A 17793-nucleotide genomic window follows, 5' to 3' on the forward strand; every position below is an offset into this window, starting at 1 on the left:
GTATAGTACAAAATAACAATGTAAATTGTAATATTAGGTACCTATACGACAAGTTCAGAGAAACTAATTCGCATGACTTCAGATAGAATGGCATATAGACATACTGCCGTATTCGAACTTCAAGATATTCACAAGAGACGACACGTACTAGACCCATTCTAGATACGTTATAGTTTATATATCAACTAGTTCTCTTTTGCAGCGCAAGTCGGGCAACCAATGTCACTTTTACGTTAGATAGAATAAGATATCTATTAGATGTGAATTGGATCTCTAAGTCATATCCTGTGGAAATCGTTCAAGATTATCTCCAGAATCGCGCAAATGTCAAATTTGACAGGTTAGATCTTATACATATCGTTATCGTATCTTGGTGATGTCTAAAAGATATCTAATAGATGTCTATTTCAAAATCCGAATCGGGCCCATAAGGTCGCCCATCTCCGGGATGGAGAAGGCGCTTAAAGAAGAAGAAGATACGTCAAGTTAACGACCTAAGATCATTCGTCCTTTTATTTTAATTCAATTGCTTGGGAAGAATTTTGCAATTACGTAGTACTGTAGAACGTGTAACTTTGAACCTTTTACTTGGCTTAAGCGAGCTTAATCACACCCCGCATATTTTATGGCCCACACTGTAGACATATACATCTTAAAGACTTTCAATATTCATACAAAATTACGTGCCGCATTGTAAATGAATTATTATTGTTTAAATAGTTACACTGCATATTATTTGATATTTACAATACAAGACAATACAACACTCTTTATTGCACACCTCAAATACCTACTCGAAGTTATTTATTGATATTTATTCAGGGATAATATTACTACTTATACAATTTTAGGGCGATCAATCCAAATGGGTCAGTATGGAGAAGTCAGAAACTATGAGAGATAGCGAAATCTGTTCTTAGGAACCAAGGTCTTCGATTTTAAATTTAATAATAATGGCATCCATTTTTTTTATCTCTCATACATAACCGGGAATTGAACATGGTCAATATTCTTTATGTAATCGCGTGTAGTATTTGTTTGTATAATGGGAAATGGGATATGTAAGTATGGGAAAATACATATAACTGAATAAATCGAAATCTTGACAGTAAAGGAAACACAATTTTTCTCTCTTTATTTACAAGGATATCTTTATTGCTAAATAGCGAGAAATGTTATTGTTACTTACAGTGAATAAATTACTTATACATCGGTTTGTTTTCTAATACCAAAGAGAATAGATAGTATAGAGGGGTCCTGTCATAGTAAATTTTGTAGTCACAGTAAATTTACTGCCATCTAGCGACACATGACTAAAACTCAAAATGAAAACGTATAAAACGCCGTCTTTAGTGGTCACGCACACTACAACAAACATTTGCCTAAACAAATATTATCGGTCCAACAGCTGCCCGGGGGCTCCGACATGGCTGAATTTATCGAAAGCGCCTTTCCGATATTGACATTGAGTCCGCCATTTTTGGGTTATCTATAATTTTTTTGGTAATAATGATTTATTAAATGCATAAAAAAAACAGAGAAACACAATTATATAATCTTAGATTTTACTTCCTTCCGACATCCGATATCGGATCGGACAATGTGAAAACGCTCTCAGGTGATTCGCCTGCTCTTTTGCGTCCTATATCATAGAAAAAATCTTATTCATCATAGGATTTACAAAGACAACACGAAAGTTTATTACAGATTAGTAGGTACATAATTATTTTCCATCGTATTTTGTACCGTTTGTAACGTGTCTTGCTATATTTCAGCCAGTCTCGGTACAAAAAGTACTGAGGTTGACTGAAGTGGCATGACAAATACAAACGTTTCCGAGAAAATACGATGGGACACAATTATGCACTACATCTGTACCATTTATGCCGTTGTAAATGCATAATTATATTTTCCTACGAACTCAACACGGCTAGATCTGTTTGTTCCGAGAAGCCCCTTATATTTCAAGTTGTTTCAAATACAAGTACGATACATGCACCACTGATTGTTGAACTTACAAACTAGCGACATTCCTTACACAATATTGCTACACAGCTACACAGGGACTAAGCGTCGCGACGTTTTCTCAGAAGCGTCGGAAAACGGTATGTTCGCTTTTCCAGGAAATTATTATAAAAATAAAAGCATATATTTCATTTAAAAGGGATTCGCAAAAATTTGGACATTTAAGAGTCGCACTGAACAAAAACGGCTTAATCACTAATTACAGTCAAATTGAAACCATTTGATTCTGCAGAGGGATGTAAAAATTTACTTTTAAAAGAAAGCAACATTATTCGGCTTTTTGTGAACTAATTTGATAATCAGATCACAGTCTTATTTCATTTACTCTATAAAAAAAAACTCTATAATATTATTACCTTTCAAAAAATGGAAGACGAACTGGATTGTACAAATTTATGGGATTTGAATTAATTCCAGCGACTTCGATATAATTATATAATTTTTAAGTAATTTAGCACTTAATTTAATTTTTTTTATTAACGTGTATAGAATAATTATGTTTTACCTGAGCCTTCGTTTTGGCTACTTAGGTATGTATCCGAGTTAAAATCTTTTAATTTTTACCAAAAATCAAGACACCTTTCGTACTTCGAATTTGACAGTACTTAAACTGTACATGGTGCTATACGTCTCTGTTCATTTAGTTCATTACACGGTAATCGTAAAGGTAACTCTGATTGTCAAAAATTGACGATTGACATGTCAGTTACGACAAAACATATACATATACATATAGTGCTATCTAGTGCGGCTATCGAACTAGGTCACGATTTTTTAGACTACTTCTTTTACAATTAAAAACTCTTTGGTTTCTACTTACTATACTTAAATAAAATTAAACAACAAATTATTTCGTCCTCGCATTTGTTTAATGCTACGTTTATTTTACATCTTAAAGTTAGCTTCTTTAATAAGGGTTAAAATGTATCTATCCTCAATAATTCGCCTTCGTTATCGGGAAACTCGCATGCTAACTTTTGAACCCGTCGCTAACTTAGCTTTTACTGGAATATACAACTTCAGAACTTCACTTACCTTAAGTCTTACCTACATATTTTTCTATAGACAAATGTACACGTTTCGTATCAGTTAAGACTAGGAACTTAACTACCAGTACGCTAGTACTGTAGGAACATATGAAAACCTGTGTATATTTAGAAGTGTGTGTGCAACAGGAGTCAGATATCTTAGAAACTTATTGTAAACTGGAACACGGCAAATTGGGACATAATAAATTCATACTTTTTCATGACAATTTCAAATGTTTACAGTTCGTTAACGCTTCGTCTGCCAGACGCCATTTTGCATATCTTGACATACGCCGTTCTCCCACTGCTGTCAGGAAGGAATATCGGCTCGTCTGCCACGGAAAAATTGCAGTTTTCGTGGCATGTTTCGTTCTTGGGCGGCTAGAGTAGAAACGGTAGGTAATTTTATGTGAGCTAAATAGACGACATCAATAAAATGATGGCAAAAAATTTAAAAAACTCAATAAGATTCTTCAAAAAGTTCAAGTTGCAAAATGAACAGTTCAAGGTCCAACAGATTTTAATGGTTTGGTTCTAAAAACTAGGTTTCAATTTGTCGTGTCAAGTTGAAAAGTGACAAAAAGGTGACTTGTCTTCTATGTAATCATATAATATGTGTTTGGACTGTTTGGCAGTGGCGTCGATCATACTCGTAGTGAATCGTTTTCTTTAATGCCGACTATACATATTGCCAATCTAATGAGACAGGATAGAAAAATAATTTAGCAATAACGCTTGCTTTACATTTGCCCAATATTTGTTTCTCAGTATAAGAAGAAGCACTTGGTAATAAGTTAACAGCAAGCAATCAAAAATTACATCAATCATTATCCATCCCTTTTAAAGAAAGAGATTTCCAATTTGCGGGAGCGTAGGTACATTTTCATGTATTTTGCTCGGTTTATTGAAGATGGTTGGACTAATTGGGTCCCATTGTCACTAAGGATCCGATGATAGGATTCTGAAGAAATCGAGAGACTTCTTCAAACTTAATATGTACAGATAATAGTGCAATGTTATAGAAGGTGACTCGTGAATTTGATATCAAATGGTAAATAGCATAGGGTGAAGTGGAACTCCTGATGATCGTCAATCTTCAATGATGGAGTTTAAAACTATTTTGTGAAGTGAGACTGTTTTGGTTTTGGTTCAAATTATTTTATTTGTACGCGATAAAGAAATAATCAACTACCTACTACTCGCTTTCTCACCGGCATCGCCATGTTATTATGGTTATGTTGATTTACTGTATAAGAAATACTGGTTTTACACTGAAAATTTACCTAATACCAAAGACATATGTAACTTCGTATAAGACGAATGAAGTCTCAGGAAAAAACGTGCCTCGGAATTCAAGCAAAAGTCATTCTCGAATAGATGGCGCACACACCTTTAGCCTATCCTCGGCTAGATGGCGTGACGACACCGTTTTATATTTAACAATTTTAACACATAGATATCAGTGAATGAACAGGGATCAAAATGATATAAAAATAATAAAATCATTTATCCATATATATAAATTTTTTGATAACTTTATACGTTTTCATTTTGAGTTTTAGTCGTGTGTCGATAGATGGCAGTAAATTTACAGTGACTACAAAATTTACAATGACAGGACCCCTATATACTATCTATTCTTTTTGCTAATACTAAAAAAGAAATGAGTGGTAGCATTAATAGGTATGCCTGCATCTTTCGAACAGTTCTATGATCAATTTGTTGACCAATAGGTACGTGTTCACATGAGTCGTTGAATATGAAACGTATTTTTTATGAAAAGGTGCCTATCTCTCACAACAAAAAGAAGGTACATTTCTTATTTTAAAAATTAGATAGATGTACTAAATCTAAAATTCACTGGTCATGGTAGGTATTACTAAAGAAGGATTTTCAATATCCTTTTGTAGAGGTTTTTTGAATACTGAATGCTATTGATTGGCGAATTGATGGATTACCTAATCAGTTTTCAGTGAGGTCAACAATGGTCTACCAAATATAAGAACGATGTATAGCTACGGTAACAAGCCCGATTCTTATTTTGTTGTCGATCTATTTTTAAATTAGATTTTGGTGGAATAAATACGGAAACTCGATATGGGAAAAAAATGTAAGGTAAGGTGAGATCAGAGGATCAGACGAACATAGTTTATTTTGCTCGAAGCGAGGTTTGTCTTTCCCCGGTGATAGTCTTACCCTACCTTACCTTATGTAATTTACCGTCGTGTTAAAAATACCACATGTTTTCGTAACCCAGTGGAAGTTTTTAGGACATACGGCGAAATTGCGCTTATTATTTACAAAACAGGTAAATCTATTCACTAAATTTGATAGCAATTTGAAAAAAAAACCGGCCAACTGCGAGTCGGACTCGCAAACGAAGGGTTCCGTACCATTATCTATAAAAACGGTCACCCATCCAAGTATTGACCCCGCCCGACGTTGCTTAACTTCGGTCAAAAATCACGTTTGTTGTATGGGAGCCCCACTTAAATCTTTATTTTATTCTGTTTTAGTATTTGTTGTTATAGCGGCAACAGAAATACATCACCTGTGAAAATTTCAACTGTCTAGCTATCACGGTTCGTGAGATACAGCCTGGTGACAGACAGACGGACGGACGGACGGACGGACGGACGGACAGCGGAGTCTTAGTAATAGGGTCCCGTTTTACCCTTTGGGTACGGAACCCTAAAAGTAGGCTCAAAAAGGACTTAGGATTCATATCTGATGGCGCCTGTATCTAAATAAATAATTATTATGTGTACAATCACCTGCTTGCAGTCTAGACATATTGTGTCGGCGAATAACATTCTATCCCCAAGTTTAACAATTTACACTATTATATTTTGATATTGGTTGTAGGATTTAGTAATCAAAGTTGCAGATTATGTTGTCAGAAATTGCAGTCAATGAAATTGGTTTGAATATTAATTTTTAAGATTGAAAAGGTCATTGATATTTATTACAATTCTACATAGTTACCTATCTATTAGGATTATTTCATTGAAATAAACATAACAAATATGGTATTGATAGATACCATTGAGTGAACTGATAAAAAATCAATTAGTGAATAGATTCAGGCGTTACTTTGCGTAAATCCATATTAATTGAAACCAAACTATTACTTTGCTAATCCGCGAAAAGATAACGTGATAATCAATCAGTGCTAACCCGTTGCATTAATTGCATGTAAAAAATACGTAAGCAAGTATAACGCGTTAGCACTGATTGACTAACACGTTATCTTTTCGCGGATTAGCAAAGTCTCTCACTGCGTTCGCGCGCCAAACTACCTCGACAGAAATGGGTACCTTTCAACCCTTGGTTAACAATCTACTATTCAACTGCTTTATTTTTCAATTCTGCTACTAGGCACTTATATTACATAGGTATACTTTTTAGCCAAGCAAATGTTTGCCCGAACTAAAGCTTAGAGACGAAGGAAATCCATGTTCCATCTTGAAAGATAAGTAAAGTCTCGGAGTCTAATTCAGATTTAACAATATGTTACAGTTCTGATCTTATTTTGATACGACCTCGAAGATCGCGCACATTGATTGGTGCATGCGAATCGAAGTGAAACTCGTGCTTTAGAGCATAAAGCCAACCACTGACTAAAGGGGCCCACTGATTAACAGTCCGCCGGACGGTATCGGCCTGTCAGTTAGAACAAAGATTTGACAGTTCGGAACAACTGACCTTAGTCAGTGGTCGGCTTTAGATGCGCGCCAATCACCAAGACGATCGTCTAGATCCGATCAAAAGTGTAACTTCTTCTTCTTCTTCTTCAACCTAGCGTTTTCCCAGCCTAGCGCCAGGGTCCGCTTTCTTGCTTAGTTTTCGCCACTTTGCCCAGTCTTCGGCATCCTCAGGTGTGAGATTGTTCTCTTGCATGTCTGCTGTCACGACGTCCAGCCAGCGCTTCTTAGGTCTACCGCGTGATCTAGGGCCTTGGACAGTGAGGTTGAGGCATCTATTTCCGACGTAGTCTACCGGTCTGCGGCGTATATGGCCATACCATCGGAGGCGACTTTCCTGCAGCTTATCCGCTACGTCACGGATTCCGAGAATGCCACGGATGTGTTCGTTACGTATGCGATCTAGTCGCGTAACACCACACATCCATCGCAACATCTTCATCTCCGTGACGTGAAGCTGCTGGACATGCCTTCCGAGGACAGGCCAGGTCTCGCTACCATAGTGTAACAAGTTGTAAAATTAGAATATACCTCTCAGTAGTCTCAGCGTAGTCACAATGTATTTATTTATCTAAGTTTGCGGGTTTATTGTTAGGTGCATGAAATGTGGGTAGGTTTTTATTGTCCTCAGATAAGAGTGTATTCCTTTTTAGGGTTCCGTACCCTAAGGGTAAAAACGGGACCCTATTACAGTGAAATCTGGATAAGTGAGACTTCAAGGGACGAGCAGATTTGTCTCACTTTAACAGGTATTCCACTTACCCAGGCTCTCAGTTAACCAGGTACAAATAAATTTCTGTCTCATTTACAGAGGGTCCCATTAATAGAGGTGAGAATAGAGGATATATCTCAGTTATAGAGGTGGTTAATAAGGTATGTTGTAATTAACTTTAAATGTTTAGGTAAAATAATCCTTGTCCCTAAATATTTTTTAAGTCTGTTTAAATATTTCTTTGAATTTATTTTGAATGATTTTCCAAAGGATAGATTTTTTCAATTAAATTTGATACGGACTTCATTGCGTCTTAGAAATGTATTAAATGAAAATTTGTTTATTCTTGTTACTTATCAAGATTTCAGCTTTCGTTTCGAAAGTTTTAACTACATAAAGTAACTAAATGAAACTTGTAGTCGTTTAGACACAATTAAGCAAATGCGGAATTTGTGGATAGACTAAGAGTTAGTAAGAATATGGAAATAGATCAATAAAGTCCAAGTTAGAGAGGTCATAAATTGACGTTATCTCAGATACAGAGGTAATTCGTATAAAATTCTAAAAATTAATTAGGAAAATGTAATCTTATAAATATAGTTTCAGTAAAAGAGGTAAAATACACTCTCTGTCTCAATTATAGAGGTAATGTGACTATAAAATCACAACAACTAATCCCAGTTATAGAGGTTCGTTTTATCTCACTAACAGAGGTAATTCAGTGCTAAAGTGTCGGGACCGCACCATGAGTCCCAGCTATTATAGAGGTTTCTCACTTACCCAGGTCCCACTTAACCAGGTTTCACTGTACTAAGACTCCACCGTCTGTCTGTCTGTCTCATGAACCGTGATAGCTAGACAGTTGAAATTTTCACAGGTTATGTATTTCTGTTGCCACTATAGCAACAAATACTAAAAACAGAATAAAATAAATATTTAAGTGGGACTCCCATACAACAAACGTGTTTTTTTTTCGTTTTTTGCGTAGGTACGGAACCCTTCGTGCGCGAGTTCGAATCGCACTTGGCCGGTTTTTTAGAAACGTAAGATTTCAGAGCAAAGAATAAATGATCTTAGTGTCTGGAAAATATCTGTTATAAGTAGTCTTTTGGGGATCTGAGTGCCAAAACATTGTAGTATAGCAAACAGAAATTACATAAAAAAATCACTGTTTCTATGTATGTACTCTAACCCTAATTCATGTCATAATCATAACGTTGAAATTGTCAGGGTACCTACAGAGTGCTGCCTTATTAATCATTAAATTTGCCAAAATCGTGGAAGGTGAGTGCAAGCCTCCTCGAATCTCAATAGTACCTAATGATTATGATTAAGAAATAAATTCAAGCTGACGGTCAATCGCAATAATTATGCCTCCTGCTGTGTCCTGTTGCCAATTTAAGGGTTAAGTTATTATTTGCGCTACCTAAGAGATAGTATCAATAATGATTTAAACTTTCACGATTATTGAACATTATCAAACTATACAACGGGACTTAACCCGTCGAATGCCTTGTCCCGGATACGTCACAGACAATTTAAACTTTAATTTACAATTTCAAGGTTATTAATTCAATACCAAATCTTTGACACGGGCGTTCGAGGGGTTAATCGCGTATTTAAGTTTTAAGATTTACCTCCGACGTTTCGAGGACTTTAAAACTTAAATACGCAATTAAGTCCCGTTGTGTAGTTTGATAAGTATAAATAATGCTCACAAAAATATATTTTTTCTTTCTTCGAGCATAAACATACGTAGCCGATGGCAACAGCGCCCTTGGAGGCAAATGTAGTCATAATATGACTTATTGTATTGTATGTATTGCATTCTCAATCTTATGAATAAATTGGTTTTGAAAACAAAATTATAACAATTACGAATTCTTATTCAATCAAAGGAAGGAAATGATTAAGTGTATAAATAAACTTTGTACGAAGATTCAAAACAATGAGAAGCTATTTAACGGGATAATTAATAGTCCATTATATTATTAGGTTGCGCAAACCTCCAGACTTCGCCTAAGTCGGATTGACAAATGACGTCTTTTGACAAGTTTGTGGCACTTAAGAGGAAAGGGGACGGCCGCTTCTCCATACAAACGCAGTTCTCATTTTCCTCTCTGTATATTTATGGAAAATATTTTTGCATAATTTGATATATATTAACCTTAGCCATGCCCCAGGATTGACTTAAAAATTAGGAGCGAAAAACAGGTTTCATATAATTTTTTAAATGCATCTTACTTTTTCAGTTATCAAAAATTCGAAAAAAATCTAACGTAAGGACATAGCTGTGGTTGATATACAACCAATTGTCAAAATATTTTAAGTAATGTTAATATCCAGAGAGGAAATTGAAGACTACGTTTGTATGAACAGGAGAATTTCGCGCGGGTCCTCCACTTTCGTCTTAAGACTTTTTAGATAAAAAGTGAGACTACGATAAGGACATAGGTATGATAATAGCGCTTTCTCTGCTACTCCTTTTGAAAGTGCCATTAGACCATCTTTTTCGGATTCGGTACCATTATTACCTTGTCTTCGCTATTTTATACTTGCTTTTTTGATACCTTTCGATGCGTGAAGTAGACTCGCACTTGACCGATTAGTATTTAAGTGTTTTTTTACTTACATATTAGGTATCAATTAAAAATACAATACGATTTTAAAATCTTTACTGGTCTTAAAAATATATATCACATTAGATACACATAGATTTCGAAATACATCATTCGATTTATTGTATTTACACGCGTTTAAATTGCATAAGTACTTAATTGTAATTATATGTAAAGGTGCATGGCTGCTGCAGGAGCATTTACTATTGCAACGTTAAGGGGCCCACAGGTTACCAGTTCGCCGGACGATATCAGCCTGTCAGATGTTCGGAACTGTCACCTCTTGCGTTTAGCTGACAGGCCGATATCGTCCGGCGAACTGGTAATCCGTGGGCCCCTTTATAGTGCGACATAAAGTAGTAGAAATTAAATAAAATGGAACTAAAAACATTCCATAATAAATTGTTGTCATGTTTAAGCATTTTACGTCAAAAATGTGATAGTTACGTAGAAAGTGGCGCCCTCATCTATTTTATTCAATTTCTTGTCGGAATTTACAGCTGTAGCGTTGATGTGGGAAATGTTACTGTCAATTTCCTTGATCAAATTAGTGACGGGATTAATCGTTCTAATTGCGGCAATAATACGGCACTGACATCAAGATAAATTCAACACGTTCGCCGCCGCATTACTGCCGCGATTATGACGTCACTCATTTTATCCAGTAAATTGACAGATACAACGGCGGCATCAACGTCGCAGCAGTAATATCGAAACAGTAACACATTCAGCGTCAAGAACCCGACTGTCGGGTACACTGTTCGTAGCGACTACGCGCTCCATACGACGAAGACGTTGTGGTAATACAGCTGCATTTGACATCCGAACGTCACCTAAATACGACACTAGGTACAAATGCTATTTACCTAAGCATCTCGGTACCTATCTGTTTGATCAACATGTGTATATTCATTTACACGACTAGAATTCTGAACTGATGTTGATGTAATTGGTATGTGGAAAGCTGTTTGCCCCGGGAATCAATAATTGAGCATACCTAGGCATTTTTATTTTTAGAAAGCCACGGGTTCAAAGAGAGGAAATTACACATTCCAACGCGGGTGGTTAGGCATAGCTCATAGCTAGCTGATAGTAATTTATTTTAATTAATATTAGGGTACATAAGTATAAATATACTCATATATTATGGGAGGCTAAAGGGGCCCACTGATTACCAGTCCGCCGGACGATATCAGCCTGTCAGTTAAAGGAAAAATTTGACAGTTCCGAACAACTGACAGCCTAATTTAGTCCGGCAAACTGGTAATCAGTGGGCCCCTTAAATGATTGTGCATTGCATCATTGTAGGCATTGTGTTAAAACTGATAGTACGTAATATTACTTTTATTAATTAAAAAAATGACAAATGGAGCGTGTACAGCGGAACACGTCCTTATTTCTATGGTAACAAAGGTGTGTTACGATATATTTGGCGACTTTGTCTGCCACTGTCTATTTGATTCTGACTGTACAGAGGTCATCACAACAACAATTATATTAGATAATAACATTTTTTAAAGAAGTAATTATACTAATTATGTTACATTATACACATTTTGCCATGTAGTTTCTACTTAAAACATTTACTCAAATCTGCTTTACACAAAATAATTTTTACTTAATATACAACATGAGTTACATAACACAGCATGTTCTTAAATTTCTACATTTATTTCTTTGATATATGACCCGTAGTGTCTAACAGTTTATTTCAAAGTTAAATGCATTTAAAATATACATTATTTTTAATATTTACACATTGTACATAACGACATAAAAATAGTCGATGTATGTATATAGAAAACAGTTCCATACATCTTTACCAGTAATCCAAAAACGTAGGTACCTATTCTAATTTTAATAACAGGTTATGCATTTTAACAGGATGTTTATATAGATAATTGATCAGTGTCAAAAAAGACATTTCTTCAATCAGAAACGTCGCTTGTGACAGTGATAAAATACGCCTCACGGTACAGCAATCTATGTCCTATCGTAAGGAAAATTAATCAGAGTATAATTCACAAAGTCCTGGGGCCTATTGTATAATAAAATGCAAGCTAATACTATTAGTAAATTTTCATACAAAATCACTAATAGTATTTAGCTTGTATTTTATTTTGCAATAGGCCGCAGATAGTAATTATATTTATTTACAAACTATTGCCGCAATTGTTTATTTCGTTTACTGGTAAGTTACATTACTCCTAAATCCTATGTTTACTTAGACAGACAGGTAAAGTAAATCTATGTATAATAGCACAATTATGTTTAAAATACAATCCAATATATTTTACAAGTCAAAAGCTCGTAATATAAATCAAGGACGAGGTAACTTCTCAAGTATCTAATTCTTGTGATGTCTAGCAAAGTTAGCAAACAACTGGGGCAGTATTAAAAGTCTCTCTTTTATTTTATTCGAGCTTAGTTCAAAAGTAAAATGCATTTCTTAGGTTTTGACGAAGTAAAGACATGACGTGCTACATTTTAGACGAATTTGAATAATCATATAGAAGCACATGATATACGGGAAGTAATAAAATTAAACCAGGGATTCTCCAGGGGATAATTACTGTGCCGCGGCCAGCCGTTGCCATATATGTTTATCAGACTCAGTTGAGCAACTTAAATTTACATTTTAATTACAACAGTATTGCTTCCTGACTCCCATGCTGCCAGAAAATAACATTCTATTCGTACATTTTTTTTCCTAGCCTATTTGAGTGTCCCACTGCTGGGCAAAGGCCTCTCCCCTTAATTTCCACGACTCCCGATTTGGTGCTTCCTCCAGCCAGTTGTTCAGGAAGCTGTCCAGGTCATCTCGCCATCGTACATTATTAATTTATGAAATTAGATATTTTCTTTTTTTATTATACTTATGTATAAAAGTACAGCAATGCGGTCGTTATTATGATAAAATTTTTAGCGAGTCTATATTCAAGAAGATTATATACCTACTTAAATTAAAATTCAATGGCATACAATAAAAATAGAAAATCTTAATAATATATCAGAATTGAACACAGAACTAAGGAGTGAAAATTACTCTTAACATTTATAAAAGGAAAATAGTACATGTACAATACATAAGATCTAGATTTAATCATAGTACCTATTTACTGATCATTAAAGCTAAGTCGAAGTTCTCTTTGCAATTGGGTATTCAGGATGACTCACGCTAGACCGGGCCGTGCCCGAGCCGAGGCGTCCGACATGTCCTTTTCTGTGACTGCTGATCGGTGATCACAGATGCTTTCCATAGAAAACGAGGCGCCGGAAGCTCCGGCCCGGCCTCGGCCCGGTCTAGCGAATGACTCACGCTAGACTGGGCCGAGACAATTAATCACTGGCTCCACATAGTTATAATAAGCTAACATTGTTCCCGTTGGTGTATTTCCCTGAGGATCTTATAGACCTGATCGTAGTCAATCTCACGGATGACGTGTTGTCCCCACGTCTGAACAGAGACGCATGGTGTCCGCCAGAATCTCTGAAACAAAAAATACATATAAATTTATAGGATGTAGGTATGTGCGAATCTTTCCATTAATGCTAGACGACTTTGCAGAGTTTGCAGCTCCTTTGATTTCAGTCACCTTGTACCATCACACTCCGCGATTGTTGCGCCATTTAGGGTCCTAGCTAAATTGGTTGTTTAATACTGACGCTATAGAATTTCCAATTTAGCAAGCATCCCAAATTGCATAACAATCCCGTGTGGTGACTGTACCCATAATTTTTATCCCCTATAGTTAGTTTTTTTTAGCATTAGAAATAAGGTAAACAACCTTGATGTGTCTTTTAATTGAAAAACACATTTTAAAAATAAGTTACGGCAAATATGTAACAATTATGTATTTAATACGATCATTTATATTCTTTTGCTTTCCTAAGTAATAGTTACTGATTTTTAAAAAGCGTTTTTCAATTAAAAGACATGTCAAGATCGCTTACCTTCTTTCAAGTTCTTTCTAATGCTAAAAAAACGAACTATAGTGGAAATTTAATTAGATAGCGTGACGTGACGTACGCGTTTGCGTTGTGTCATTTTGTATGGGATTATGAGTTTCCAAAACGTCCCACTTGGCGCGCTGTTCAAAATCCTATACAAAAATTGACATAACGCAAATGCGAACGCACGTCACGCTATTTAATTAAAGTTACACTAGAGCCTCTACCATCAGTTTTAACATTGACATAACGCTCACGTCTACGTAATTTACTTTCTGTACATCTCGCTTCCACTATTGCTCGCATATGCGAGTACGAGCGAGATGCATAGAAAGTTAGTTACGTAAACGTGAGCGTTATGTCAATGTCAAAACTGGTGGTAGCCGTATAGGGTTTCTGTTATTGCAAAACTGTGGCGTATTTAGCTAACTTGAAAAGGACTGGCGGCTCAATTCGGGAAATCAATTAGAGATTCACTAGATATGAAATCAATAATAGCGTAAGCGCCAACGGCCAAAAGGGACCTTTACACGTGGGACGTCACATATCTTTACTATTTCATATGTAGTGAATCTCTAATTCATTTCCCGAATCGCGCCGTTACAATCTAATACTGACATCATCATTCGTAATATTTGAAGGATTCTGTAGCGTTAAAGAAAAGTAGAGTATCACAGACAGGAAATTGTATTTTGTTCTTACCTTAACCAACAAGGACTATTTTTACTATATTTTCTGATTTTTTACGATCGTTTCTGATATAAGAGAAACAAGAAAGTACATGGTTTTAATGTTTCTAACGTACTTAATAAAAATTTCCAGTGCACTTTTTACTCTGATATTATCTTTAAAAAAAATCTTTGCTGTTTTTCTATTCTTTTCCGACAAGCAGCAAGCAAATTCGTATTGTACGAAGGGTCGGCCTGAAAACCAGCGTTGTAGTAGGTAAGCCTGCTGCAACACATGCTGAGGTTCGCTCCTTTTTCGCATCATAATTTTAAATGTTTTTATATATACATGTAAACATATTAATTTGTGCCTATTTAAGTTTAATTCTAAGGCTTGTAATAAAAATTTTCTATGTCTATGTCTATGTCTATTCACACAAATAATTTCTGAGTTAGAATATGTTTTACATGGTGTAAATCTGTGGCGTATTAGAGAAGAGGCCTATGCTTAGCAGTGGGCGATAAAGGGCTGATGATATATTAATGAAATCAGGAGTAAAGCTTCGTGAAAATAATCATACGAAACTTATTCTCAGTTTTTGATTAATTTTGATAAGCATTTACAAACGCTTACGACTTCACGTACTTACGTCTATTAGTGCCAAATAAACTTTTTAATTCCGAGAACTAGACTACTAAAAAAACTAGGCCAGGGCGGAAAATAATTTCAGTATAATTTTAACATAGCATGCCCATCGTCATTTTTATAAAATCATCTCCCTTGTCGATTGGTCTAAATATTACAAAACGGAAGTGACACCTCCGCGGATATTTGCAGGAAAACGAAGGGTCTTAAAGGCAGTCTTTCATTTGCTAAGACTCATCACAACGCCTACCACGAGCATTAAAATAAATCGGATTGTTTATAAGGAAAGAAAAAACGAAATCATTTTTGTCGCTCTTACGAGAAACAAATATACTAAATCTTCCAGGTGAAAAGGCAATATATTTAGGTAATTTAACTGTAAGAGGAATACAGAAAAAAACAGCAACAAGAAATAAACTGGATTTTCTTTTCGTGGCTTTCAAATTATTTTACCTTATATCAACCTACCAAAAGAAATGCGTTACAAAGTATTTGCATTGTCAATGAGGTTTACTTAAGCAGTAAAGTTACATTTCATTAATTTGTTTATACCTGCTAGGTAATGACAAATGAATGAAATTAATGAATGAATGAAACATGGTTGTCAATTATAAGAATCATATTTACCTGTCACTGTGTCTGTGTGAGGGTTTCTTCCGGGGCCACAGATGGAAGGCGCCGTATATTACCGGATTCACCAGGCTGTTCGACATCCCGAAGAAGAAAATTCCATTCAGCAAGTCCTCACTTAGCTGAAACAAAAACATGTAGTTGCTTGAATTACTGATGTACTTATATTATTACACCACCAGTAACTAAAACGGTATATGAATGCTATAATAGACTCTCTCTATATAAACTACAATAACACAGTTTACATAACACACGCAAACACACACACACACACACACACACACACACACACACACACACACACAGTAAAAGTAATCACGGTCCATATCCGCTTGATATAAGCCTAAGCTAACTATATATCTTTGCCTGAAACGTTCATACACATGACCTTTAACAGCCAGTGAACCGGCAAACTAACTTCCGAAGTAACGAAAATCTACCACCTATCATAGCTACCTTACAACAGCTGGCAATATCGATAGGAGAGAGATCAAATATTACTCTGAATATTTGTGACGTTATCGATGAAGAAGGACCTTGTTGTCTATGGCGCTTAAGTCACGCGACGTAACATTTGTATTGGGGTATCGTTAATAATATCGTAAGCGACATAGGCAATAAATTCCTTCTCATAGATAACATCACATTTAATCCAGTATCGCTTTTGGAATATTAACAATTAGACGGAAATATTTTGTTAATTAATATGCTTATTAAGGAAGCCTTAACAAGACCGGCGCGGTGATAAATTATGCTCATTTCATTTTACGAATGCTCAAAAAGATTTCACGTGGAAAGCAGAAGGCGGTTTATCTTATCTTTTTGTAAGTCAGACAACTTCAACAAAGAGATTAAGAAATCAAGTTTACATTCCAAATGTATTCCTACTATACCAACGATGGGAAAACATTAGACCATATAATATGGTCTAACTTCTTATTTACGATGTAAGATTATACTCATACTCATACTTTATTGATAATATAAATGACAGGTCAGGTCACTTAGGTAAGGTCAGGTCAGGTTACTTGATATTATCCATTAAAGCTTCTTAGTTTTCACTTAAGGGGGAATGATGTTTTTCCCAACTCGCTCCTATTGCTACTAATTTTTGACCGCTCTTGACAGAATGCATTTTTTCAGTTAACTTTTTTGCTTGGTATTTATTTATTGCTTCATACAGTCATGATCAACGCAACCTAAATGAAATAATATTATTAATTAATTTAGGCTGCGTTGCGTACCTTGAAGTAGAATTTAAGCGAGCATATGATTTGTTATTATTAAAAATCATATACTCGCTTAAATTCTCATTATTTTCGTAGTAAATTATAATATAACTTCCTTAATTCACATTGTCCGTAGTAATTCAAATTAATATTCATTCGTTCACAATGTAAAATAATTCTTCCGAATATTTTCCCAATAGACCCATCAGCTTCGTGGTAGTTAATCATTAAACGAGATCGAATAAGGAACTCGGAAAGCCCCGGATCTCTAGTAAATTAATTACTTTGAAACAAAACCCTCTAATTCGTCTTAAACCGACTTTAAAATTGAATCAATCATATTCCCGAGAACACTTAATATGTTTTAATTGTTTTGTTTAATCATTATTAATTATGAAATGAATGAAATGATTCAGGATGTCAGCGTTATTATTATGAAAGTATATACAAACAGTTAAAACAATCAAGCATTATCTGGAGCAACGATAATTAGAATAAAATATTTAAAAGGAAAAAGTATTCATCAATTTGAATATGTAAACGAGGAGTATTGGTAAATCAGTTTATTAAGTAAATAAG

At 35.2% G+C, this 17793-nt stretch overlaps 1 protein-coding gene and 1 long non-coding RNA gene across 2 annotated transcripts in view; one reads left to right on the forward strand and one right to left on the reverse strand.

Moving 5' to 3' along the window:
* The window catches only part of LOC134798747 (uncharacterized), a 399895-nt gene that overhangs the window by 365560 nt on the left and 16542 nt on the right, over nucleotides 1-17793 (forward strand). The window lies entirely within an intron of this gene.
* Nucleotides 13432-17793, reverse strand: part of LOC134798704 (gonadotropin-releasing hormone receptor) — a 76277-nt gene continuing 71915 nt past the window's right edge. Inside the window, exons 5-6 of the mRNA XM_063771089.1 lie at nucleotides 15980-16104; nucleotides 13432-13577 (exon numbers count right to left, since the gene is read on the reverse strand). Coding sequence (XP_063627159.1) covers nucleotides 13448-13577; nucleotides 15980-16104 — 255 coding nt within the window. The 3' untranslated portion in view covers nucleotides 13432-13447. The remainder of the gene's footprint in view (nucleotides 13578-15979; nucleotides 16105-17793) is intronic.

This window comes from Cydia splendana, chromosome 17 (genome assembly GCF_910591565.1).
Source record: "Cydia splendana chromosome 17, ilCydSple1.2, whole genome shotgun sequence".
NCBI classification, from domain to species: domain Eukaryota; kingdom Metazoa; phylum Arthropoda; class Insecta; order Lepidoptera; family Tortricidae; genus Cydia; species Cydia splendana.